General features: G+C 46.1%; 1 protein-coding gene across 3 annotated transcripts in view; it reads left to right on the top strand.

Annotated features, from left to right (window-relative positions):
• Window positions 1-27,163, top strand: part of Piwil4 (piwi like RNA-mediated gene silencing 4) — a 39,403-nt gene extending 12,240 nt beyond the window's left edge. For 2 of the 3 annotated variants that reach the window (XM_038323809.1, XM_038323811.1), the window contains 15 exons: window positions 31-111; window positions 4,524-4,721; window positions 6,058-6,169; window positions 11,364-11,487; window positions 12,867-12,984; window positions 14,339-14,450; window positions 16,188-16,372; window positions 17,620-17,692; window positions 19,250-19,450; window positions 20,534-20,637; window positions 23,155-23,225; window positions 24,443-24,596; window positions 25,692-25,817; window positions 26,251-26,398; window positions 27,047-27,163. In XM_038323809.1, coding sequence (XP_038179737.1) covers window positions 31-111; window positions 4,524-4,721; window positions 6,058-6,169; window positions 11,364-11,487; window positions 12,867-12,984; window positions 14,339-14,450; window positions 16,188-16,372; window positions 17,620-17,692; window positions 19,250-19,450; window positions 20,534-20,637; window positions 23,155-23,225; window positions 24,443-24,596; window positions 25,692-25,817; window positions 26,251-26,398; window positions 27,047-27,163 — 1,924 coding nt within the window. The remainder of the gene's footprint in view (window positions 1-30; window positions 112-4,523; window positions 4,722-6,057; window positions 6,170-11,363; window positions 11,488-12,866; window positions 12,985-14,338; window positions 14,451-16,187; window positions 16,373-17,619; window positions 17,693-19,249; window positions 19,451-20,533; window positions 20,638-23,154; window positions 23,226-24,442; window positions 24,597-25,691; window positions 25,818-26,250; window positions 26,399-27,046) is intronic. The other variant, XM_038323810.1, reaches the window with a different exon arrangement.
• The last annotated feature ends 792 nt before the right edge of the window (window positions 27,164-27,955 follow it).

Raw genomic sequence — 27,955 nt, 5'->3', positions numbered from 1 at the left:
ACTTATCAAATTCCAAAACTATACTTCCAGGCTCTTTAAAAAGTTGAAAATGTACCAGATTGGACGGAACTTCTATAAGCCTTCAGAACCAGTGGAGATCCCCCAGTACAAGTAGGTTTCTTTATGTTTTCTGTCCCTGTGAAATGGTAAGATACCATGCTGCTCTTCCCCCAACCGCCCCGTGAGGTGTCACATGTCTGGAACGTGGAATGTAATGGGCTTTTGAAATTTTCAAGCGTTCTTTGGGGAGTAGTAAGCCCAGAGTGAAGCTAGAAGTTTGTGTTCTTTGGTTCGTGTGCTAGGTCGTAAGTTCTAGAGGGGACTCAGAACCCAGCTTTCTGCAGAGAGCCAGCAAAAGAAGCAGATCCATTTATTCTGAAATACAGCTGGCATCCTGTGCCCGTGCCGAAGGGAAGTTAGCACAGCCAGGGCAGCTGACCGAGGTTCTGGTGAGCATTCTGCAATACCCAGAAGGGCTCCTACAAGAAATGCAGGGTCTTACGTAAGTGCCAGCGCTCAGCTCGAAATTCTTATTCACAGGGATTTTATCCTAAATTTGTTTAAAGAAACCCCGGCTGTAAAACATTAGAGTTTTCAGTCAGTAACTGAAATAAATGATGTAGTGGGAAGCGGCGGGCTGCGTTCCCGCCGCCCAGTTCCCAGCAACCGGATAGCTTTACCCAAAATAATTACAGGGAAACTGTATTCTTTTAAAACACTGCCTGGCCCATAGTTTCAGCCTCTTATTAGTTAATTCTCACATCTTCCTTTAACCCATATTTAGTAATCTGGGTAGCACCACGAGTTGTGGCTTACCAGGAGAGATCTTAACCTGCGTCCATCTCGGAGAGGAGCAGCATGGAGACTCACCACGCGACTGCCTGAAGCGTCTCTCCCTAACTCTACTTCCTTGTTCCCACAATTCTGTTCTGTCTACTCCACCTACCTAATTTTCTGTTCTTAAAGGGCCAAGGCAGTTTTCTTTATTAATTAACCAATGAAAGAAACATAGACAGATAACTCTCCTCCATCATTTCCCCTTTTTCTGTTTAAACAAAAAAAGAAAGGCTTCAACTTTAACATAGCAAAATTAACAAAACAGTTATCAAGCAAGTATTACAGTTACAATATTTAAATCTATTTTATCTTTTATCATAACTAAGGAAAGCTATAACTATCTATTTATTCTTCAACTCCATCAAAGACTCCAGAAGGATATAATGCTACCTAAGTAAACAAGAAATAAGTAACTTATAAAACTCTAGAAATGACAGAGACAACTCGCTGCCTGGACAGTCACCCAAAGTTCCTCTGTACCGTTGGGGCATCCATCTTCGGGCTTCAGGCCCACAGTATCCAGCAGACAATTCCATGAAGCAGAAAAATTCCAAAGACAGTTCAGTCACTTTCTGCTGTGTCCTGCAGAACGTCTCGCAGACTCTTTCACGAATCAGGAACCCTGAGAGACCATCTCACCTTTAGGCAAGTTCAGCAGTCCTCTCTCTGCGGGTTCTTTGTGTCCAGTTTATGGAACAGTCCAGCCAAGAGCAGTTTCTTGCCCAAATGGCTAACAAACTCCATAAGTAGCCTCTTCGATGCCCATCTTCCTCTCGAAGTAGATTGGTGCTGCCAGGAGCAGACGTGTCTCATTGTCATGAAAAACCCTAAGTTATTAAAACATTAAATGCCATATTCTGCAGTCTTTGAAAGATATGAAGAATGTCTATCTAACTGAAATATGTCTCTACATATCTAGAAAATCTAATAACATGACTATAAGCTTAACTATTATCAATGATTATCCATTAACAACCTATATTTCCTAATTATACATTACAATTTTTAAAATGAACTACAATCACAATAGCTTAATCAAGATCAGAAATACATATACATATAACAAAATTGACCTTAAAATCTATACCAATGCAAATTCATATCTATATCATCTCCCCCTTTAAATGTAAAAGAACATTTATAAACAATATTTGGGAAAATGGGCGCAGTTTTTTCTCTCCAAACTGCTTCCTGCTGAATGGGGGCGCTGTTATTTAGGTCTTTCATGGTGTAACCTGTGTGCTAGGTTCCTCTCAGTTGGCAGTTGAATGAAGTAATTTTTTGAAGATGTTCACAGCAACCTTTCAGGAGGGCGTGGTCTATCATACCATATTGGGATAGAAGCAATCCACAGAGTCTCGTCCTCTGTGAAAACAAAAGAAGAAACTCTTTTCCAAAGCATCATGTTCTTAGATCCAAATCCTGAAGTCATACCATTAAGATGTCCATTCTGGTCTAGACTGGCAGCCCATATAATGAAATGTCTCTCTGTATTTAGCTCCTTTACAGTCAAAAAAATCAAAGAAAACACAACAAAATACATAATCCAGACTCTCTGTGAATTTTCCATTTTTATGCGGCTTATTTTCATTCTATCACTTTACTTTATTCTGTCTCTTTAAAGACTTTAGCCTTTTTTTTTTAGGCATTAACTTTATTTTTTATATTTTTTTTTTCTCTTTTGCTCTCAAGCCTACGTACATTTATCCAACATTGTGACCCATTTAAAGGCCTTCTATGTCTGAATCTTTTTTATTGTGAATCTGTAACTTTTTTACTATCTAGGAGCATTTTTTTAAAAGGTTAAGCACTTTTTAAAAACTTAAGTTGCGCCAGGTGGAGGTAATACAGTATCACCTGTTTATAGCCAAGTCTAAACCTTAACTGCGCTGTTATCATGGTAATTACGATAGACCTGCCTGAGGTCAGCACAGTTTAGCATGGCGGAGCAGAGCCAGAGCTGCTACTGCCTCAGTCATGGAGGCAGAGCATCAGGAAGCCGCGTTTTAAAATGCCGTGGCGCAATGAAGGTGAAGGGCCCCGTCCGGGGGCCCGAGGTGGGATCCCAAGGCCTCTCCCAGTCCGCCGAGGGTGCACCACCGGCCCGTCTCGCCTGCCGCGCCGGGGAGGTGGAGCACGAGCGCACGCGTTTTAAAATGACTCAGCTTTTTCTCTGCCGCTATTGCCAAAACAGGAAATCTCTCTACGGCACGTCCAGGCAAACAGCAAAAAGCTGTGTTAAACTCTCTCTCTCCTTTATTTAAAGCCCTCTCGGGTTTTTAAGTGGATTTAGTCACCACGTTGGAGCGCCAATCTGTAGTGTGTTGATTCTTGTATATTGATATGTTGAACATTGTATGAGAGTATGATACTACCTCTGTTTGAAACAATTGTTATATTGACATTGTTTACCATATTGCACTGTACATTTCTACCTCAGATATTATTTATGTAAGGACCCTGTTTACATTTGGAAATCATTGTCTTCATTTTTTGCACAGTCGTCTATTCTATTAGTCATACAGTTACATAAGTGTTGAGAATTATATGTTGGTCATATTTATATTTAGGACAATCAGGTTTTTTAGACACATAGAGGTTGTATTTAGTATAGATAGCATAATCTTCAACCTCTTTGAAGAACTGTAGAACATGGCCTTTAATCTAACCTACAGTTTTGTATTTATGAGACACAATCACTCCTGGCAACAATGCTCTACTCCCGAGAGAACGTTGAGCACCAAAGACACTCCACTGGGAGTTTGTCTTCTACTTGGCAGAACTGGCCTTGGGGCAAAGAAAAGCCCATACCTCCATTACTGACTAAAGTACAAAATATCCATAAGTGGATAAAACAGAATTGTCTTATCTTGCCAAGACAGGATAGGATAGTTCTACTAAAGGTTCCTTGCCATTGTATAATGGTATGTCAGGTTTTTTTCAGGCCTCAGCCAAAGTTGGTTGCCTCAACATTGCTATCAAGACTTCGTGTGGTTGCCCAGGTAGTCAATTGTCTCTGTCTTCTGTTGCACATTTTGGAAGTTTCTCGTTTGTGCTTCCTGGTTGCTTTGGTAATTTTACTCTCCTTCTCAGATCTTTGATGGGGTTGAAGATTAGATAATGGTAGCTACCTTCTAGATTATTTAGACTTCTCAAAGTAGAGTGATTAGAAAAATTCTTCGTTATATACTTCTCGCCTGATATTGTTTACTTTTTGTAATTTTATATGATCAGTTCCCATTGTATATAGTTGTATTTGGTTTCTGAATCTGTCTTATTTAGACAAAAAAGGGGAGATGTTGGGGCAGCTGGCCCAATCCCTGCGTTCAGGGGCGTGGCTGCTCCAGCGGGGTAGCGATGCCCCTTAAATAGGATTGGGGAGCCGGAAGGTGCCCCGTTCGTTTGCCCCGCGCTCACCTTCGGCTCCGCTGGACCCTTGGTTCTGTAAGTTCCCTTATCTCCCTTTGTATTAAAATTGAATAATTATAAAAGGACTATTTTTGGTTATTTCCAATCTTCGCCGCATCATCTAAATGACACAAAAGAAAAAGACAACAACAACAATAACAACAAAGCCATGATCTCCAGAGACCTAGAATGAAAGCTCACTGCGTTAGTCACTGTAGGTTTTTCCGGCAGTATATTTTAAATATTCAGTACTGTTTGTTTTTTATTTGTTTTTGAAGATTGTCCCTGTGGCCTGGCTTTGCCATTTCTGTGTCCCACTTTGAAAGCAGACTCCTGTTGAATGCTGACGTGAGCTACAAAGTCCTGCGAAATGAGACCGTTCTGGAATTCATGACTGATCTCTGCCTCAGAGCCGGCACGTCCCACTTCACCGAGATGTGCCAGAAACAGCTGGTGGGGCTCATTGTCCTCACCCGGTAAGGGCTGGCCCCTGACTGCTACCTAGAATGCACATTTAGGGGTGTTTGGGATCCAGAGTATCCCTATCACATTGACCAGAGTACTGGGGGGTGAAGGGGGGTGTCAGTTGGCTTGCCCCTGTGCAATCCTGTCTGTTCTTGTGGTTGCCTCTGATTTCTGAACCGACCCAAGTCAATAAGACTATGATATATCCTGTCATCCTGGCCCTCCACAGCCTGCACTGGGCGGTTCCAGTGGGTCTGCCTGGTTCCCAGTGTCCGGTTCCCCTTTCACTACTCTGCCTCCCCAAACCCAGCTCTGTCCACTCTTTGAGAACCATCCCCCTCCCCTGGCCACTCCCTGTCGGGCTTTGCTTGGAACCCATCTCTTCATGGTCATTCTGTTGTTTACGAGACAGAATGTGTGCTCTGCTGCAGCCCCCTTGAGATTCCGAGGCCTCTTAGACAAAGGACATGCTTCTCGCCTTTGCAAGCTGGGCGACTTAGCAGTGCAGTTCACCCTCATTGAACACTGAGCCAAATCAAACTTTGGCAGCTTAGGAATCTTCCTGGGTTCTCAGGAGCTTGTCAAAGACCGATTTCCTTTCTGGACCATCTCAGTGACTGACTAGCCTGGTCTGGAATGTCATCTTAGAGCTGGTTTCCTGGGCTGAGCAACAGAGGGGCGGCCAGGCTGGATTTCGCTTTGCCGGGCACAGGAATGCTTCCTCTGCTCTCCCGTGTATATTCTGATGCTTTAGCCTCCCACACTCTTGGAGACACCTTTTACGGGACCAGGAGCTCTGGGAAACCTGCCTTGGAGGTTTCTGCTGCAGGCCAGGCCACAGGCGATCATAGTGCTGAAGAGAAAGGGAGCTTAGAATGGTCTAGGTCATTCACTGGTTCTTGTTCGGCTGAGGGTCAGTCCAAGATGAGATATCATCAGGATTCCAGAATTGTGTGATTGGCCAGATGTATTGGTATTTTTTTTTATCATGAAGACTATCTGGGAGTTGATATATGACCCCAGAGAAGGGTCAGGAAGCCAAATGGGATTCCATCATTGGGAATTTAAGAATGACTTTACCTGGAACTAGAGTCTGTCAGTGGAACAAACACTGTGGGTTCTGACTTGCCGAGCACCTTAGTTAGATTGCAGAAATCTGAAGAACCCACACTCTCCTCGGTTAGGAGCTGGTTGTGTGGTACAAAGGTGTGACTATGTTTATAGCGTGTCTTCCGTAACCTCGGGAGTGGATTTTGTATTTTGAGTTAACTCAAGACTGTGGTGTGGTAGCCATACACGCTAAGGGTGATCTGGCAAAGTGTTTTCAGAGTGTCTCAAATTTACCAGATACAACAACAAAACATACCGTATTGACGACATCGACTGGTCTGTGAAGCCCACACAAGCCTTTCAGAAGCGGGACGGCTCTGAGATCACGTACATGGATTACTACAAGCAGGTAGGCGTGCTTCTTGCCTCCCTTCTTAACCTAGAGACCATGTTCTCTGTTTAAATTACTTTTCTTATGGTTGTGACCTTTCCTACAAGGAACAGTGGGAAGGGAGACTGGTTTCTTCTGGTTTACAGTTCCTCTGTGGTGAGGAAGAAGTGGGTTGGGGGATACTGGGAAGGGTAGGAAGCTGGCTGGTCATACTGCAGAATGAACCAGACATGGAGCTGGACTATAAAACCTCAGGACTGCCCCCACCCCTGTGACCTGCTTCATGTCGCTCCACCTCCCAAAGCTCCTACAACCTTCTAAAGCACCGCTTCCAGCTGGGTATCAAATGTTCAGATACAGGCGTCTGTGGGGCCATTTCACAAATGTGGACCACAGTACTCTTCCTGAAAATTCCCGGACCTGCCAGGGCAAGTCCGCCTCCCACATAATCCTCTTGTCCCCTTGTCCACCCTCACTGTCTCTAGATTGGCTCCTATATTCTTTCTTTCTGTAGTAATTGGTCTTAAAATCATATCTGATCATGTTACGGCCAAGCTTTAATGTTTCCATGACTTCACCGCCTTAAGTGACAGTTGTAAGCATCCTGTGGTGTTTTGACCTGGTAACCCCCACCCCTATCTCCCAAACCATTGTGGGTATGGAATCCTGGCCTTTGTGGCTCCTGACTCAGCCTCTGACTTGTGCGTGTTCATGAATATTGCTTCCTCTTCCTGGATAATTCCTGGAGAACCTTCAGTTCTTAAACAGCGTGTCTCCTGGGAGCCTGTGGTGCTGATCCAGAAAGCCTGCTATCCCTGAACTCATTCATTGCTTCATTGCTGGGGGCAGGGTCTGCCCTCTCTCTTGCCTGTGAACTTTTTTTTTTTTTGGTTTTGTTTTTCTCAGTGTAACAGCCCTGGCTCTGTAGACCAGGATGGCCTCAAACTCACAGAGATCCGCCTGACTCTGCCTCCCCAGTTCTGGTTTTAAAAGTGTGGGCCACCACTGTCTGGCTGCTTTGAACTATTTTGGACACCTTGATTTGTCACCTGGGTTCCTGTTCCATAGCAGACACTTAGGTGCAACTCATTGGCAGACTCTCTTGCTGCCTCTGGAAGCTCCTGGTCTTTCACAGATCTGTTGTCTTCCCTTTCCAGGAGTCCGGGGAGTTTTCTCTGCAATCATTTAGGCCTCTCCAATCCCACAGAGGAGTTAAACAGAAAGCAGTCTTGACCCTCACACATCTCCCGGGAACATTCTTTTCCCTCCTTAGCCACTTCCGGAAAATGGCTGTGGTGGCTGCCATTTCCTCTTCAGTTCCTCCTCCTGTAAGCGCCACTGGTCATGCATCTGGCTCTGTTTCTGCAGAAATAGCACCATGAGGGGCTAAGTCACTCACCCTTTCTTAGCCTAAGTGGCTTTCAGTGGCTCTTTTCTCCCCTACTTGTCAGTAATTATTTTGCTTTTTCATAGGTAGATAGTTAACACATCTCCACGGTGTATATTTGGGACATTTATACCTTGTGTTCCTGAGATCATTGTGTTAAATAAAAGGAGCGAGGCACAGAAAGACGCATGCTACAGTTTTTCTCAGAATCTGAAACAGTTGGCCTCATTGATTTTGCTAGTGTAGTGCAACAGAAGTTGCCAGAAGCCAGGAAGGGCAGAGTGGAGGGAGGTGAGAGACTGACTGGAGGAGAAAGTCACAGCCAGACAGGGGGAATGCATCCTGCCATCCACGCTGACGGGGAAGGCTGACTACATTAACAGTGCTGTATTGTATATTACGATGATATTAAACATCTATGGCCACCCATCAGACCCCTTGGGCACATCCTTTATGACTCTTCTCTGAGTTTCAGGTTGATCTGTGTCAGTCTCTTTTGACATTGTTTTCTTCCTTCCTAAGGGCCATCTATGGCTCCTTAAGGACAATCTAGGGCTCCTACATCCTATGGTGCTCTCTCGGTCGTAGTTCGAGTCTGCTCAGATCCAGTCATTTTGCCTTGGCTCCATTTTTGCATTGCACACTCACTTCCATTCCCTGAGTGTTTATTTGCCTGAATGTCCCACGGCAGTCTCCGTCGGGCCTCTCACTCCCTCATTTCTTAGGAGTGTGCATTGCAGCTGGAAGACCATTTGCTTTCTTCCTCCTCCTCTATCCCTCACCTCCTCAACGAGCTGCCCCGGGATGAGCTCTCCACCTTTCCCATCACCTTCTCTCTGGGGACCTCCCTAGCCTAGTCCACCGCATTAGTGTGGGGCCCCACGAGGGTAGGTAATGTGTTCTCCTTCCTTCACGTCTCTCCTATCTCCGCCACTGGAGAAAGCTTTCTGTAAATATTGCCCAGGGGTGTGTTTATCACAAAAGCCTAGGAATGAGAAGGCCACGGCTCTGTGTACCTTAAGCCAAACATTACACTCAAGAGCTCAGTGAGGGACCTAACTAAGCTCACTATTACGGAGCCATGCCTACCACCATGGTGCAGTGTAAGAGTGAGCACGGCGGTAGAGCAGCCAGTGCCTTTAGCCTAATGTCGGCACGCTGTGTGCGCAGGCAGGTGGTGGAGACCCTTGCTACCCTCCTCTTCCTCATCTCTGTAGAATCACAGCGTGGCCCATCCAACTTGTAGACTCATCTCCCTCAGCCCGACTCAGCCATCTTGTCATACCCCTGTCTACTTGCTCGTCACAAATGTCCTAGTCTCTGTGCGTGTTTCGAGATGCCTGCCTGAAGCCACCGCACCTTTCCCTTCTGTCCCTAGGTCAGGCTGTCGCTTCAGAATCAAGGGTTGCCTGCTCTGTGACAAGCTTCCTGACTTTGCTGTTACTCATGCAGAAGGCGAGCAAGCATGAGTGGATTGCATTGTCTCTGGGGCACATTTTCTTTAGAGCACCGGAGGCTTTTGGAATGCTGATTGCATGGTAGCTTGTAAGGTGTCTCGTGCATAATATGGGCTGAGTTTGTGCTCTAAACCTGGACTCTGTTAAATGGCTGGGTTTCTGCACCACATCAGTAAATTGGTTCTTATTCAAGCAAATGTATTTTAGGACCTGTCATTTTCTAAAAGGGGCACCGTGGAAATACCCGTTCCTTTTTCCTGTGGTGAATTGGCATCTCTGTATAGTTAAGGAGGAAATGAGACAGAATCATGTTGGATTTCAAACGTCCTACTTTCTGAACCAGGAAATGCAGGCTAAATTTCTATTTAGTTTCAAAGCGGAAAATTCTCAGAAAATTGGGTTCAGGGAGAAGGTAAAAATCTACCTTTGGACAGCCACGGCAGGAATACTTGGCCTTGTACCACGAGTAGAAAACCCTCTTCCTGAAGTGGCTCGGGTTTTGGCAGAGCTGTTCTGTAGGATTCTATTACTCTTGACTTTTCTCTGTTCTTGGAGTTGGACCCTTTCATGAAGCTCCCTTGACTTACCAGCTCAAGCCCAGCACCCTGTGATGTGGCACAGAGTGAAGGGTTCATTCCCAGCCCTGCTACTGTGGAGCCCTCAGGAACTGCCTGGTTCCTCGCTGCTTTGTCTGTCCCCTGTCACGTGATAATGTAGTCATCAGAAAAGTCAAGGGCTGTTTCTCTTCGGTTTCTGTGTCCACCTTAGTTCCTGAGAGGAAGAAAGTGTTCCAGCCTCCTATACTGAACCAGTGAAGTTCTGTAGAAGCGCTTTCAAGGAAGGTTTCTCTGAGCATTTTCTCCCAGCATTTGCTGTGCTTGTGACTGGGACCCCAGATTCCTGAATTGGTTTTTATCTTAAAGAATAAAGGTCCTTATTGGACTAGAGAAAAGTTTGCATATTATGCCCTCAGTTATAATTGTGATGATCAGTAAAACATAATTCCTGGGTGTTGTAATTTGATGTTTGGACTCTTGGGGGGCCTGCCACCCAGCTCCCAAATGAATCACACATCGAGTCTTGTTCTCATTCACAAACATCCAGCCTTAGCTTGGCTTGTTTCTTGCCCACTTTTCTTAACTTATATTATTCCACCTACCCTTTGGCCCCTGTGTTCTCCCCTTTTCTACTTCTGTAAATCTTAATCTTACTCCGCAGATGGCTGTGTAACTGAATGGCTGACCTCTGATGCTCTCCTCTTTTTCGGTCTACTCCTCCTCCAAACCTCTTCTCCCAGGTTTCTCCTTCTGTATATTCTCTCTGCCTGCCAGCCCCGCCTAACCTCTCTCCTGCCTCGCTATTGGCCGTTCAGAGCTTTATTAGACCATGAGGCATTCGAGACAGGCAAAGTATCACAGCTTCACAGGGTTAAACACAACATAAACAAAGGTAACACACCTTAAAATAATATTCCCAACACCGAGGTGTTTTGTAGCTGTAATTGTATAATTCTAGCCCTGTCATTAGTTTTCCTGGAAGTTAGTCATTTCCTTTGGAAATGGGCCTTGGGCAAGGTGAAATTCAAGTTTAGGAAGGGGACAGAGAGGAGTGTGACCAGCCAGCCCCTGAGGACTCATGCATGGTAAACCACACAGCGGTTGACTCTTTCACCTGGAAACTGCTAGCATCCTCATCACAGAGGATGAGTGGACAGAAAAGCTGGGCATCAAATTCCCCCTTGTCATTTCTGAGTTGCTTCTACCATCCTGCTAGATAGTGCCATCCTGGCTATCAGAGACCCCTTGTTCTTTCGGGAAACTGAGTACACTGTAGCCTTTGCCTGCAGCTTGTGTGTAGACATTGCTAAGGTGAGTTTCCATGCCTAGAACCATGGGCATATGCTTCAGCCATAGTGTGTATATAGACAGCTGAGGGCTGTTCTGAATCTGGAGGAAACCCAGAGGAAGCAGGGGATTAAGTCTTAAGAGTGGCATTACAATCTAAAGGGTAATAAAGGCCAGGGAGATGGCCCCGCAGGTAAAGACGCTGTCTGCCAAGCCTCGGTGATCTGAATTTGAATTTTCAGGATCCACATATGGAAGGAGATAACAGACTACCCGGCTGTGTTGTGATTTAGATGCATTTACACGCACACAAACATACACACATAGTACACTAAATTAAAATGTAATTAAAAATAAATGATAATTAAAGGTCGAAAAGAATGAGTCCTGGAAAGAAAGTTGTAAGGAGTAGTAGAAAGATTTACTTAGTGACTCATTGGGGGGGGGGGTGTTGATGTAACCGAGGATGCCCCTCAGCTCTGTATCCACATTAGCTGTCCTCTCATTTATCTTGTGTTTTATAGCAATACAATATTACTTTATCTGACCTAAATCAGCCAGTGCTTGTTAGTCTGCTGAAAAGAAAGAGGAATGATAACACGGAGCCTCGGATGGTCCACCTGATCCCGGAGCTCTGCTTTCTCACAGGTAAGCTTTATGTGTGAGCTCCACTGGCCTCCCCTTAAGATAGCTAAATGCCAAGTGTTTGTGTAGCTAGGGACAAGGGGCCCTTTAAGTGGCGTAAACAATAGCAAGGCGATTGGGGGGAGGACGTGTCCTTTGGGACCTCTTTTCTACACGCAATCTGCTTGTAGACTGATCTCAGAGCAGCCTCTGCATAATTTCCAGAGGCCGAGCTGCTTTTTGCTGTGTTTGTGAAGTTTATGAGTCAAAGAAATCATGTGTGACATTTCTTTTTTTTTGGACCAGGCTATTTTGTTGAGATCAGAATGACCCTTAGTTTCTTCATCCACCAGTTTCCAAAAAGCAATTCTCACTGTGTCGTAGAGCCTGCCTGAGCCAGTGTTCTTACCTGATGAGCCATCTCTCCAGCCCCCAAATTTATTTATTTTTTTGTTTTATGTACACAGTTGATTTGCCTATGTGCATCACATGTGTTTCTGGTGCTCAAGGCAGTCAGAAAAGGTATTGGATTCCCCAGGACTGGAGTTACATATGGTTATAAGCTGGGGTGCTGAGAATCAATCCTGGGTCCTCTGGAAGAGTAACAAGTGCTCTTAACAACTGAGTCACCTCTCCAGCCCAAAACTTCTTTGAGAGAGAGAGGGGTGTTGGGGAATATTATTTTTAGGTGTATTGCTCTTGTTTATGTTGCATTTGTTTAACTCTGTGAAGCTGTGATTCTTTGCCTGTCTAAAACACTTGACGGTCCTAATAATGAACGGAGCGGCCAATAGCAAGGCAGGAGCAAGGATAGGTGGGGCTGGCAGACAGAACAAATAGGAGAACCGGGGAAGAGGAGGCGCAATGAGGGAATATGACATCAAAGGCCAGCCACCCAGCCACCCAGCCACCCAGCCACCCAGCCACCCAGGCAGCCATGGAGGAAGAGTGAAAGTAAGATTTACAGAAGTGAGAAAAGGAAAAAGCCCAGAGGCAAAAGGATAATTTAAGATAAGAACAGCTGTCTAGAAACAAGCCAAGCTAAGGTCGGGTACTCATAACTAAGAATAAGTCTCCTCTGTATGTGATTTATTTGGGTGGTAGACCCCTCAAAAATGAAAAGAAAAAAAATTGCCAGAAGAGAAAAGAGCAAAAACATTGTACTACAGAGAGGAGACAGTTTCACCAAGTAACTAAGACTGGCCTTGTACTCACTTTGCAGCCCAGCCTGGCCCAGAATTTTTGTGTGCCACCACACTCACTATGAGAATTGTAATGACCCCAGGCTTCCCTCCCTCTGTGCAGTGCTCTGTCATCTTATTAATTTGAATGGGAATCTTGCCCAAGGGGACCAGCCCTTCTGTCTGTTTCATCCTCTGCATCGCTTTGCTTGCCTCTCACAGGCATGTCTAGCCAGGCGACCTCAGATTTCCACCTGATGAAGGCAGTGGCTGAAGAAACTCGGCTCAGTCCTATGGCGCGGCAGCAGCAGCTGGCCCGGCTTGTGGATGACATCCAGAGGTACAGGCCACAGGTTCTCTTGATAAGGCTGACCTCCTCAGTTCTCCTCCCACGAAGAGTAGCCTATGAGTTCTCTGAAGCTAAATTATTTTTTTGTGTTAAAAATACTTATTTCTTAATAATTTCAACTACATAAAATATATGCATATATAATGTTCTTTGATCATAGCCCCCTGTTATTGTTCTTGTCTGTCCCACGGAAACCCTCTTACCTCCACGCCTTTCTGGTGTCCCATTGTGTTTAGTTTGCATTGCCTACAGAAGTGTGTGTGGGTATCTGATCAAGGACAATTCACCAGTGTCTATGCCACTGAGGAAGATGATTCCCTCTCCCAGCAGCCATTGACTGCCCAAGACACCAGGAGGAGGAGTGAAGGCCCCTGAGCTCCTCTCCTGTCCACACTGATAGACTAGTCTAGTACAGGTAGCCACCCCACAGTGGGTTCACGTGTACTGCAGCCATGGTTTGTAAACTGTCTGCTTTTTCATTTCCTGGCTGCCCAGACTGAATAATCACACACAAACTATATTACTTACAACACTGTTTGGCTAAAGGCTCAGGCATATTTCTAGCTAGCTCTTACATCTTAAATTAACCCATTTCTATTATTTTATATTTTATTATGAGGCTCGTGGTTTGTTACCTCACGTCTTGCTACTTTGATGGCTACATGACATCTGCCTGACTCCGCCTTCTTTCTCCCTGTATTCAGTTTAGTTTCTCTGCCTAGCTGTATTATGTCCTTCCATAGGCCAACGAAGCTTCGTTATTAACCATGGTGATAAAATGTATTCACAGCGTTCAGAGGGGCATCCCACAGCAGTGTCTCGTCTGGAAGATAAAGCTGTATCCCTGTCTCCCATCCTTCATCCTTCCCCATCTGCTCCCAAGCCAACATACTCAAATGTTCCCAGGAGAAATCTGTATATACCAACTCCAGATAATCTCTCTGGTAAATGGTTTACTCTGGGATGGTATCTCATTGGCGGCAGCAGGCAGCCCTGCGGTAAATGATACGTCTTGCCATTTTTAATCTTTACAAGTGTATGATACAGTATCTACATTGTGCCCTTCAGAAAGCCTGCTCAAGGTCATCTGTGAAACTGGGTTTGCCTTGGAACCCCTGTGCCCCACTGCAAGCCTCCCCTCCCTTCCTGTTCTTCGTGGGCTCAGTGGTTGACACAATAAATATCTCTATATATTTTATAGATATCATGAGAAATAGAAGCCAGAAGCCCTAAAAGATAGAAAATCACCCCTGAATAATTCAGCAGTAATGATACAATAATATTGTACTTGTGATATTTAAAAGCCCTCAGCAGAGGAACACTGACTGGAAATGACTGTTTACAGGAACCAAGTGGCTCGCTTTGAGCTTGAGAGCTGGGGACTGCAGTTTGGAAACCAGCTGTCCCTGACTGGCCGAGTGGTTCCTTCTGAGAAGATACTGCTGCAGGACCACACAGTGAGCTGTTGGTTTTTTCATTTGGAAGGGTTTGCTTGAAAAATGTGTATGATGGCTCACTTAGCAGGATAATGGGGCTTGTCTTCCTGTCTTTGTCCTAAGATTTTGAGTTTCTTTTGATTTTCTCTTTGGTGTCAATTTAGTTGTGTGGATTTAGCAGCATCCAATGGGCCTGGTTCAGGTTTTTTTTTTTTAACTTTTGGGGTTTATTTTCTTTTTCTTTTCTCTTTTCTTTCTTTCTTTTTTTTTTTTTTTTTTTTTTTTTTTTTTTTTTTTTTTTTTTTTTGGTTCTTCAAGACAGGGTTTCTTAGCATCTATGGAGCCAGTCCTGAACTCGTAGACCAGGCCAGCCTTGAACTCACAGAGATCCACTGCCTCTGCCTCCTGAGTGCTGGGATGATAGGTGTGCACCACCACTGCCTGGCTGTTTGGGTATTTTTATAATTGCTGTTTCAGACCATTGCAAATCACACATGGCTGTCTATGAGCGGCTGTCACTCTTATGTACATAAAACAAGCAAGCGTGATCACCCAAGTAAATCCTAACTGAGAGAGGGTGACTTTAACAGCTGGCATTGTCCAGTTTCACATAGAAGGCCAGGGATTCACACAGACCTCACCCCTGGACACGGTGCTTGGGCAGAAGTGGGCTGAGACATGAATAAAGAAATCACACTTCATCTGGGCTTTGGTTGAAGAAACGAAAGGGGCGTCAAAGTGTAGAGGCCACTTGATTACAGATGGCTGTGTTATCAGCTTCCTGACCCGTGCTTTTTCTGAAGCCAGGCCCTAAGGCTCAAGTGCACTAAAGGCACTTTGTCCTGGACTGTGGTCTCCACAGAGCAACAGCAGCAGTGAGGTCAGCAAGCAGGGCTCCCCGTACACGGGAATGAGCGTGGTTACCAGTTTAAGCACATAGAGGGGTCAGCCTTCCCTACCGTTTGTGTGTTGTCTCCTGTCTCTCCGTCCCAGCCATACACCTGATGCAGGTGGCCGTGACTGGAACTCAGTGCTTGGTAAGAAATCCCTTGGCTATGACGAAGTGTTCTAAACTTGTCCTCGCTCCCACCTGACTCTCAGTGCTTCTCTCTGCTGCAGTCTTCAGGTTGTAAAAACTGAGAAACATCACGTTGCTTCTGCAGAAACTAGTGGCCTTGGCCCTGGGTGATGGTTCAGTCGGACCTGAGTTCAGATTCCCCAGCAGCCATGGAGAGCTTGGCGTAGCAGTTACACCTGCACCCTCCCCACTGGGATGAAGGGGCACTGGATCCCTGGGGCTTTGAACACACATAAACATGCACACAAATACACGTATGAAACCATATCGGCCTCCTCTTTGCTCTGCTGTGTAGCTGTTCCTCACTAAAATAGTCTCACCTGCCTGTGGGCCTAATCTATCAGAGCACAGTGAACTTTAGAGCGTCCATAGTCATCCTTTTGAATGCTCTAAGCATGAAGTCCAAAGAGGACAGCCTGCAAGTCTAATGTCCATGAGAAAGGACAAACAGGTGGAAGGGAACGCCGAGATCTCTTTTTCAGTCTGACACCAGCAGTATGTCACATCCACGGTGACCTACACAGGACCCATCAGACTTTGCCTGACTCCTGATGCCTTTGCATCCAGGAAACCCGTGTGTCCTGTGAGAGGCATAGTGTCTCACCCGTAGCTTGTAGCTGTTCTTGTGACAAGTGTTCTTAAATGGTTCTTGGTCCTTTTGGGACCTTGGTTTTCCTCAGTGTCACCCCGCGTCTGCTGCTGATTGGTCCAAGGATATGCGCTCCTACAGAATTTTGAGTTCTGAGCCTTTGAACAGATGGTTGGTCATATGCTGCAGCAGGGCTGAGAACCTGATCGAAGGCCTCCTGAGCTGCCTGAGGAGAGTTGGCGGTCCCATGGGGTTTAATGTGAGCTACCCCAAAATGTGAGAATACGTTGATTTTTTTGTGTATATTAATTCGGTTTGAAAGTTTAAAATAATGCCTGGCATATCTATAAACCATTCATTTCAAACCGGGTGGTGGTGGGAAGTTGCTCCGCAAACACTAATTAATTATGTCAGCAGCATATACAGCATCCAAAGCCACTGCTCTTCCCAAAGTCTCCTTTTACACCACATTAGAATTTTCCTCTTCTCACCGAATCTGCTGACAAATCATCAGATTTGGGTTTCCCTTTCTCTGGTGTCTCTACGCTGGGGTTTAACATAGCAGGAGAGAAGTCGAAGTCACAGTCAGCAAACCTGGGCTGCTCGAGCAGTCTGTGGGTCACACAGGTTCAGCGAGCAAGCCTGTGCCCTTATGACTTTGGACTTTCATTATGTGGAAACATTTATTTTATTCCACTTTTTCTCATCTGTGAAGTATCATTTCCCTGCTTGAGTTACATGCCTGGCCTCTTTCATCTAAAATGTCTACCTGGTGCCAACACCTGTGTCTGAGCTGGGGGGTGAGGGTCTGCATTGGAAAAGTCCAAACCACTGACTTACTGAAGAAAGGCTTGCAGTCCTTCAGGTGGCTGTTGGGAGAGGGCAGGAGGCCTGCCATGTGCTGGGCCTCCTGCACTGAGGCTACTGAGCATCAAGATTCTTCCTCTCTCCCCCTCCCCATTGCCTGTGGGGAGCAGATAATTTTATTTCATGTACAGAGACTAGACTGGCCAATGCCCATATGTAGGGATCGTTTTTGTAACCTCTGGCTCCTGACACAATTATGTAATTGAAAATACTTGCTGACTGACAGGCTGTCCCTAGGGAAGGACAAACATGACTGCCACCACTTCTTTTGGGATTTGTGTGGATTAGTCAAAATCTTGGCCATTAATTGATTCCTGGGGCATTTTGGAAATCTCAGTCCTGCTTCAGACATTTTAAGTTATGGGTTTGAAATTTCAGAAGTTCATGTTTAACCCATTTTTGAATAGTAAAACTATTAACTAAGGGGATTCTGTACAATTGAGAAAATTTTTACTTTTACCAATTTTAATATGCTAACCGAATGGTCTTGAGTATTTTGACATATTATGTACTGGAGAAACTAGATTGGAGAGGTTCTCGTTTTTCTCTAAGGATTTTTTTTCATAAAGTAGCTGGTCTGTTGAAGAGCCCATCAGTATTTTTTCTAATACCCCATGATCACATGTTACTAAAGCACAATTAATCTTTCCATGTAGCATAAAAGTAGACGAAAGACCGGCAGCGTTCCTCCGAGCCATCCAGCTCCACGTTGACCCTGATGTGCAGTTGGTGAGTGTGGCTTTTGCTCTGGGTTTTAGATGCACAATATTTATACTTTCTTATGTCTGAAGTCTTAAAAAAAGTTCTGCACATACTGTCTGTCTTAGTCGGGTTACTATTGCTGTGCTGAAACAAAGCATCCTGGGGAGGAGAGGGCTTGTCTGGCTGATGCTTCTTCATCATAGTTCATCACTGAAGACGTCAGAACAGGAGCTCAAGCAGGGCAGAGACCTGGAGGCCGAAGCTGATGCTTGCTTGACTGTGTGTGTGTGTGTGTGTGTGTGTGTACCCATGTGTATGTGGTGTGTGCATGCCCTTGTGTATGTGCCTACTCATTTGTAAGCACACCCATGTGTGCATGGGTTCTTGCTTGCCTGCATGTGTGTTTGCCTGTGTATATGTGTATGTGTGCCCATTCCTTCTTTGCATGCATGTATAGCTGACTTTGCAGACTGGGGCCTAAGCATGATTTTATCACATTCCAGGAAAGTTAATACTGGCCTCCCTGTTAGTACAAAGCTTTCCATTTGCAATAAAAATGTGTAGGTTTTTTTTGTTTTTTTTTTTTTTTTTTTTTTTTTCCGAGACAGGGTTTCCCTGTAGTTTCTAGAGCCTGTCCTGGAACTAGCTCTTGTAGACCAGGCTGGCCTTGAACTCAGAGATCCGCCTGCCTCTGCCTCCCGAGTGCTGGGATTAAAGGCGTGTGCCACCTCCGCCCAGCAAAAATTTGTAGTTTACTCAACTCTCAGACCTGGGCCCCCACAGCTGAGCCATCCAATTGCCTGCATAACTGTTCAGTTTCCCTTCAGACCGCTGTGGTTTTCTCTGTCTGCTACACACACACACACACACACACACACACACACACACACACACACACGTCAATGGATAGTATATTAAATGAAGATAATTCTCACTCTAAGAACATTAAATTCAATGAACATAAAACTGTGAAGAAAAGTGCAAACATTTGTTTGCACAAAAACTCATTATCTTTCTCAGAACCCAGAGTTCCTGGCATTTCCTGTTGGATTTTTTGGAACCCTTTGAGTGTATGTTACAGGGTGCCCTTTACTCTTGACTGCTCTTGATACAAATGTCCTAAAAACAAGAACCACAGGGTGGCCAGCTAACCCTTGGAGAAAGAGCATGCAAGAAAGAGGTTTGAGGAGACTATTCAGTTCAGGAGAGGATGAAGAGCAATCATGGCTGTATCTATAGCTTGAATACCCGTGTAGCTAGCTGACTTTGCCAGGGTGATGGGTACAATTGGAGGGAAACTGGCCAAGTGAAATGGCATTTCAAGTGGTACAGATTCATTTATCAATGGCTCCATGTCAACTTAAGGGATCCACAGCCATGTTTGCTTTTGCTTCTTGGGCACATAGGGCAGACGGTATCTGGAGAACCCATGCTTTTGTCCTGACTCTCCTACCAGACCTGTTCAGAGACGGAGAATGTTTAAACAGCTTCCAGGATGTTTGCAGAACCTACACTTACATGCTGCACATAAGCTGTTCAAAAGTGGAGGCGGCTGGGTTTGATCTGGTGTCATTTTGCTTTTAGGTGATGTGCATTCTGCCTTCTAATCAGAAGAACTACTATGACTCCATTAAAAAATACCTGAGCTCTGACTGCCCGATCCCAAGCCAGTGTGTGCTGTCCCGGACCCTGACTAAGCAAGGAATGATGATGAGTGTGGCCACCAAGATTGCCATGCAGATGACCTGCAAACTTGGCGGCGAGCTCTGGGCCGTGGAGATTCCGGTGAGGACCGGCACAGTTTCCTTTTTCATGACCAATAGTTTCCAGATCCTATTAGCGATAGTATCCTGTGATCCCAGTGTCTCAGTTGCCCGTTGATAGCTTGGGGGCAGAGGGTTAGTTCTCAGATCCAAAGATGCCCAGTTTCCTTAGAGAATTTATTGGTGTGGTGTGTGCAAGTAGTGCACAAGTGTCTCCTGCATACTTTCAGTTGGATCCAAATTGCTTCTAGCTGTTAATACAATGGGCGTGTAAACCTGTGATCCTCTGTGGTCCACTCTTTCTGATGTGTGTGGTTGAGCTCCCCCTGGGATAGGCATTGCACAAGCCTTGGCAGGGCAGTTCCAAAAGGGGGTGAGGTGCACCCCTCCTCTCAGGGAGCTTCTGTTTAGCTGCTGACAAACTCCATGGGGGAGACTCTCAGCTGTCACAGACCTGGGGGAGGATTGATTTGGGTTCTCCTGGCTGCTATTTTAAGCCCTGTCCCATGGTCTCTACTTTGACGTGTGTTCAGCGGAGTGTGCCTTCTCAGAGGGAACAAAGCCTGCTGTCTGGACCTGTGTCCAGTACACTGTGCCTTTTCAGAGTGGCCTTGCACCCCGAGGGAACACAGCCTGCTCTCTGAACTCCCCACACTGTGGTGGATACTCACCAGATGCCTCATGCGTGAGGAACTGGGAAGTAGCAATGCTGCCTGTCGCTCGTACCTCCTCAGCCGTCACGAATGTGGTCATAGCTAAGTGAGGAGCCTCAGCCAGTAGTCGGGAAAACAGGAGTGGGGTTCATCTTCAGCTCTTCCTGACCAGGTAGAGGATGGAGGGACTGTCACCTTCCTTGCTCCCCTCTGCCCCTCACCCACTCCCAGAAGGCAGATGGCCAGTTAGGCCCTTCAGTGAAGTATCTATCATAATGTTCCTCCATCTTTCTTTCTTTGGTTTCTGGCTTAATCATCTGTCCCATCTGGAGCTTGATTTCTTGGACATATAGCTTAACTTGAATAATGTGCTAACTGGAGAGATTTTTAAATGCCGTTGTTTGGGAGAAATACGCTCATGTCATTAAATCGTGACTGCCTTCATTTAACAGTTGAAGTCCCTGATGGTGGTGGGTGTTGATATCTGCAGAGATGCCCTCAACAAGGATGTGGCAGTTGTCGGGTTTGTAGCCAGCATTAACTCCAGGATCACCAGGTACCGTAAGCGCCTCCTAACCCTCTGAGTCCCTTTGGGACTGCTTATGTGAATATGTGTTTAGGGATGACAGCTTTGGGCTGGATAACCTCTCAGTGGCTTACCCTGGAGAAAAACAATTCTCTCTCTTTGCAGCCATTCGTTACCTTCATGTAGGGACAGACACGAAATTCTCCAGTATATATGTATATGTATGTGTATATGTATGTATATATATGTTAAAATCATTGCTAGAATGTGCTTTGAAGTTTAAAGTAGCACATATTAATAGCGTGGGCCAGTGGTTCTCAGACCCTTTCTCAGGAGTCACGTATCAGATATTTACATTATAATTAATAGTAGTAGCCAAATTACAGTTATGAAGTAGTATAATTTTATGGCTGTGGTCACTACAGCATAAGGAACTGTATTGAAGGGCCTCAGCATTAGGAAGGTAGAGAACCATTTATGTATGAATATGGAAACACAAATGCCATGGTATGTGTGGGGTCAGAAGACAACTGTAGGAGAAGACAGCAGTCGGTTCTCCTTGTAACATCCGGGGCCTGGGATTGAACTCAGGTCGTCAGGCTTGGTGTTAAGTGCCCTTACCTTCTGAGCCACCTCACCTGCTCCTCCACCAGATGATTAATTACATTTTGAAGAACTTATGACGTACATACCAGTCTTTATCATTTACTCCTATTTTAAATGCTGATAGTTAAATTAATGAATTACATGACACTAGTAGAGTAAAATGAAGCCTCGGTTTAAAGCCATTTCACACGTTCGCTGGGGTGAGTTATTGTTTTTACTCCAGCCGCATCTCTGGATCCTGAATGCTGGGAAGCCTTGTGCCTGTTGTTGTAGTGTGGGTGAGAAGCGCTCTGTGCACTATATAAAACACCTTAGCGTTGAAAACAGACAGCTTTCAGTTCTACCTGCTCTGCTTTTCCCTCTGCAGCTGAGGCCCAATTGTCTAGTTACCTACAAGCCCCATAGTTACCCATTAAATGGCGAGCATGACTGACTAGTTGGTAAGGTTTCTGTGGGGTTCTGTCAGATCGGAGCGTCAGCATTGCATCCTGATGTGCATGCTTCTGTACATGCACTTCTCTTCCTTGTCAGCACTTGGACATGCTCCATGTGTGGGGCATGCAAAAGGCTGTTAAAGGCGGGACAAAGGTAGAAAAGCCTAGCACAGGCTTCTGGCGCTTATTAAATTGTAGTCCTAAAATTGCTTCAGGATTTTTAATTAAATAATAGATTTTGAGGCCATAGCAGCTGCTTGCAAAGTCTTTGTTTTCTGCTCTCAGCAGTTTGATTTATTCCATTAAATTAGTGGTAGGGTGGAGCTGCACTTTTAGGATACAGGAAGAGTAAACACCTTGCTTGCACGGACACAACTCATTCCAGGTGGTGTGTGATTCCTGTAAGAGCATCAGTCATTTCTCAAGCGGATCTGAGAAAGCACCTGCTCTGCCATCTTGATGTCACTCGAGATTGAGATGCTTTTGTAATTGTGTTACCTTAATTACAGATAGGGAACTGTGACAATGATGGCAAAACATGTTAGTCACTTCTTGTTGGTGTGAGAAGTCTGAGAACAGCTCTTACAGGAGGAAAACCCGATTCTGCTCATGCTGCGGAGGTGTCAGGCGGTCTCCCAGCCCCATTCCTCTGGGCCTGAGAGGAGGTTGAACATCTGGGTCTACGCTCAGCACAGCTCCTCACCTCAGGGCAGCAGGAGGCAGAGACAGCAAGATGCTTAGAGATTGGGTCTAGAGAGAGACATACCTTTCAGAGGCGTGTCCTCAGTGGCCTGCATCCACTTCTCAGACACACTTACCTGTTAGTTGAGCTCGGTTCTGTGGGTCAGTCTGATACCGTACCCTGTGATAGAGTCACTTCTCCCTAGCACCACAAGCTGAAGAGCAAACCTCCAACACTCAAACCTTTTGGGGGGACCCTTCATATCCATGTCCTGATACACTAAGTTTTGACTTTCATTTCCCATGTACCTTTAATTAACCACTGTCAAAATCACCCGCTGTCTTGTTGAGATGGTAACTCTGAAGAGTCCTGGCTAGGACTGGGTTCAAGCTTGAGGAATCTCTGAAAGTTTATGAGTAGATGATGTGCTAAATTAGCACACTGGGTTTGTGGTGCAGGTGTGGGCCTGTGTCTACACTGCCTGCGCTCCAGGCCGTTCTTACCTTTAGGAGGTGCTAACAACTGCCCTTCAAACTCTCTTGGTGCAGGTGGAGAAGTCCAAGTTTGGATTTGTGTGGAGGTCACATAGCTGTTGGAGTCCTGGTCACATAGCTATAGGAGTTCCTGGTCAGGGTTTGAATGCAGGTGGCAGCACTGAAGGATGATGTCTTTAGGCTAGGAAGAGGACCATTTAGTATGGTTGTAGTAGACAGCATGCAGAGTTGGGAGCCTAGTGTTTGCGGCTGGCGTCTGTCTATGACTTAACGGGTGTGTTGTAGCAGGGTCAGGAAGTTATGTTTCACGTTCGCGTTTTGTTTATTTCAGGTGGTTTTCCCGATGTGTTCTCCAGAGAAGGGCAGCCGACATTGCAGATTGCCTAAAAGTCTGCATGACTGGTATTTGATGGGGTGGGCTCTGGGGACACCCCAAATCCACAGACTGCTGGCAGCAAATGCCCGGCCTTTAGCTCTCATCCAGTTGGAGATCCCACATCTGTGTGCTGACTGACAGACTAACAGACGGTGTAGTGTTTGTGTCGCAGTGTGTGCGAGCACAGCGCCCCAGTGAAGAGCGTGTGGCTACACAGGTGGCCCTAGCCAACAGTTTGAGGCTGAGTGAGGCCTGCACTGGAGAAATGAGGATGAGAGGCAACATTAATTCTGCACAGGAAGACCAGCCTTGCACCCTGAGGATGGGCGTGCTCCAAGCAGAAGTGTGGTATACTGGAGGGAGACAGGGAAGACAGGAAGTGAGGGGCTGTGTCCTCCTCCAGCCCCAGTCACTTTGGCCTTTACCATTGGTCATTACGCGTATCTGCTTGTTCTCATCTATGGTTTCCAGTCTCGAAACCTGAGGGGTTGGGATGTCTTTTAAGTGAACTTGATGATCCTTGTTGGGCTTGCTCTTGGAAGTGTGATTATCTTCTGTCAAACCAAACCCCTTTCCTACGCAGTAAAGGCTCCTGAAATAAATTATGCACTCTACACAACAAAAAGGAATTACTGCATCCTATGACTTTCTCCTCATTTAGAAACTTGGCCCATGTTTAGCCGTTCCACCGAGAGCCTCTCTCGTGGAGAAGTTGCCATCTGGTGCCTACTCTGCGGCAGGTTATGGTTAGAGTGGGTGAAGATGGTTCAGACTCCGGAGGCCCCATCTGTGAGACTTAGATGGGGAGTCGGCGTGAGGAGCTGCTTTGAGAGAATTCCAGAGTCACTTCCTTGTGTTTTCATATTTATTCTCATTAGGGAAGAAGACGATACCAACACATCCAGCTTGTCTCGAGCAGATTCGAAGACTTAAGTTGAATTAGTGTTAATTTGGTTTTAGGCATTTGTCCACTTGCGTGAATTAAATTTTGTTTTCTCACTTCAATATTCAAATTTGGCTAAAGAAATATGTTAAAGAGTGTGTTATGCCACAGAAACCCTTGTGACTGCTCAAATAGCAGAGATAAAGGAATAGTCCTGTTAGCCATTTTTATGTTATTGCAGATACAACTCAAAACTAAGTCTTCTCATTTTACCGTGGTCTGAAAAAGCAAAGTTACTTAAACGTGAGGTTATTTTTGGTAGCCCTGACGGATAACTCTTTTCTCATTAACACTCTCCAGGAGCTCTCAACAAGTGGTACAAGCACAACCATGATTTGCCTTCGCGGATAATCGTGTACCGAGATGGCGTTGGGAACGGGCAGCTGAAGGCAGTGCTGGAATATGAAATCCCGCAGCTGCTGAGCAGCATGGCTGAGTGCAGCTCAGGTGCCAGGTATTCTGTTCCCTCTCTCTCTGACACTCACAACATGTACGGCCAGGATCTAGGTATTCTGTTCCCTCTCTGTCTCTGACACTCACAACATGTACGGCCGTGATCCTGAACGAGTGCTTTGTGAATATGACTTATTTTTTAGGCAGTGAAGTTTTGCTGTGTTTCTGTGCCATATCTACGTGGACGGGTTTTCCTGAGACTGGAGTGTAGTTCAGATGGTCTAATATTAATATCCTGGTGCTGTAAGGTTTTGGGGAGCTTGAGTAAGGCATCGCGAGGTGAGCGGCTGCAGAGTGTTCCCAAGAGCTTGCAAGGGTCAGGATATCAAAGATGCTGTGTATGTACTAATGCTCCCCTGGGGATGGGGAGCTGTGATTCTGAAATTAACACAGAGACAGAGGTTCTGATACAGCCACCAGTACCCAGATAAGTCATGAACAGGGGCGAGGGAGTCAGACTGTCTTGATCATGCAGAGTCTCTCTGCAGGCAGAAGCCAGAATGTCTTGATCATGAGCTACCCTGGTCATTTTTTACTGCTACATCTGGTGTTGTCGTGAGCAGTTTTCTTCAGTGATTTATGTGGGAGGGAGGATGCAAGGGAAATCCTAGAATGGGAAACAGCAAGGACAATGCTCTCACACTGGGTCTCAAAATTCTTAGGCATCATCTAATTCCCAGGCAACGCAGATCTGGGTGTGGACACACTCCCATCATGGTCAGCAAAAGCTCCATGGTCTCCAGCTACAGAGGAAAGTCCGAGGCTCCAGCCATTCCTGGTACAGCAGTGGGAAAGCCAGACAGCATACTGGCAGTGCCACCCGCAGCTACAGCCAAACTGGCAGTTTCTTTTTTGTTACCAATCCAAATAGACCCTAACTGAAAATAATTGTATGTCTGTCTAGAGAATTTGCGGTGTTTTTAGAATGAATTTCCGTTTGTTTCTCTTACAAACTGACCAGACAGACCCGGGACTGTTGGGCTGGGCCTCAGTGCCCTTATTTCCACCTTTTCGGTTGCAGCAGCAGCCGCAGCAGCAGCAGCAACACCACCACCACCAGCAGCAGCAGCAGCACTGGCAGCAGCAGCGGCGGCAGCTGCAGACTCTCAGTGGTTGTGGTGAGGAAGAGATGCCTGCTGCGGTTCTTCTCTGAGACAGACCGCACCATGAAGAACCCCCCGCTTGGCACTGTTGTGGATTCGGAAGCAACACGCACTGAGTGGCAAGTGTCACTGGGAAACTGATGTGTGTGTGTGTGTGTGTGTGTGTGTGTGTGTGTATCTGTATGTGGGTCTGTGCGTGTGTGCACAGATATGCACACTCATTTTGAGGCCAGAGTTCGATAGCAGATGTCTTGGATTGCACTCCACCTTCTTGGTCGAGACAGGGTCTCTCACTGCATCTGGAGATGAGGGATTGGCTGGGCTGTCCCTACTTGCCCAGTGCTGAGACTGAAGACAGGCGTACAGCCACGTCAGAGTTTGTAGACATGCATGCTGCAGGACCCAACTCAGGGCTTCAGTCTTGCACACACAGCCAGTGCTTGGCTCTCTAACGAACCTCCCAGCCCCCAGACTGACACGCACGCATAGTGGATTGTTTCAGTTTGACCCTGCTTTGTGACCCCCTTTTTCCACTCCCCCGTTTCTCTGCAGGTATGACTTCTACTTGGTCAGCCAGACTACTAACCGGGGGACTGTTAGTCCCACTTACTATAACGTCATCTATGATGACAATGGCTTGAAGCCTGACCACATGCAGAGACTGACCTTCAAACTATGCCATCTCTACTACAACTGGCAGGTGAGTAACAGCTGTTCCCTGAAGTAGGGTGACGCTAAAGATTAGCACCTGGGACTTGCCATGTCCTTTCCCTCCTCCTGCTCCCTACTCCTGACTTCACAGGAAGGAGTGGACACATGAGTCTTTAAATTCAGGGTTGGAGGAGCCCACCCAGTTAAAGAAGTAGAACCGCAGGAGGCGTCTCAACAGCCCCAGGTTCGGTCCCCACAGGACTTTAATCCCACTCAGTACCCCAGGCAAGACTGGGGATCACAGTTTTGTCAGTTCGTGCTACACATGAGAGACGTGAAGCCAGCATGACCGTCCCTGGCGAGGTTAAAAGTCATGGTCTGCCTGTAAGCCTGTGCGTTAGGCCCAGGCTTGCTCTGAGCCCCTCTAGAACACAAGATCACAGGAAGCTTAGGTGGATACGTACATCTCCCCACTCGCACTACTGAGGCAAACCCCCGCCTCCACCAGCCCATCTTGCCAGCGAGCTTAAGTTTCCAGTGGGCAGGGCTGCCTTCTGTTGGCTAAGTTTAGTTATCATTTATTTAGGACACATTCTATTGGGTAAGTAACCAGTAGGTGAAAAGGTGATTAATTAAAAAAAATCGCTTTGAAAGACAAGTTTATCTCTACAATGCTACCACTCCCTTTCCTCCCCAGGGCTTAATCAGTGTCCCTGCACCATGCCAGTATGCACACAAGCTGACCTTCCTGGTGGCACAAAACATTCATAAGGAACCAAGTTTGGAGTTAGCCAATAATCTCTTCTACCTGTAAGCACCGGGCCAATCGCAGGGCTCAATGGAGCCGCGGGGGGGGGGGGGGGGGAACAACAATAAAAGCAGTTTCTGTGTTTTGTACAAATCTGCCTAAAGCTCAAGGCTCTTGCTGCCTAAAGAGGGTTGAACCTAATTTTAAGTAATGGGTTTCTTATGGCTTGCCCCCCCCCCCCCCGTACATCTATGTCCTTGAACTTTGTCCTTGTTTATTGTTTTTTTTTTGTTTGTTTGTTTTTTGGGTTTTTTTGTTTTTTTTTTTTCCAGATGCTTAAGTGAATTCTCACTACTGTGGCATTTAGGATTTATCACCACAGTTAACTAGGTTCTAAAACAATGTTTGCTTGGTCTTTTGATGGTGGCTAAGTGGGACTTTTTACTTCCTGGGGTTCTCAGAGTTTTTCTAAATATTGTGGAGTAGTCTGTAGAGTGGTTTAAATGCTTGCTGCAAAATAAAGACTATCTGAGCATCATTTATGTGTTTGGTGTTACTGGGAAGGTGAGGGACTTGAACCTGGAGTTTAAGTAGCTGTGTCACAGACACGCCCACTGGACCCCTCTGTCCATGAGTTTTCCGTCTCTGAAGCAGGACCCAGTGCTTGGTCTGTGACAGGATCTCACTGGCCCAGCATCAGTGCCCTGTGTTGGAGCCCAGCCTGACTTCCCACTCAGGGAAGACAGAAGCCCCGGGAGAGGACCTGGCCATGTGCAGCCGCATCCACCTGCACAACAGGGCTCCCGTGCTGTGGCCTCCCTGTCACTAAGAGGCCCATAGTGGATAACTTTGTACCTC

Source organism: Arvicola amphibius, chromosome 3 (assembly GCF_903992535.2).
Source record: "Arvicola amphibius chromosome 3, mArvAmp1.2, whole genome shotgun sequence".
Classification (NCBI taxonomy): domain Eukaryota; kingdom Metazoa; phylum Chordata; class Mammalia; order Rodentia; family Cricetidae; genus Arvicola; species Arvicola amphibius.
This window is presented reverse-complemented; position numbering and strand designations above follow the sequence as displayed.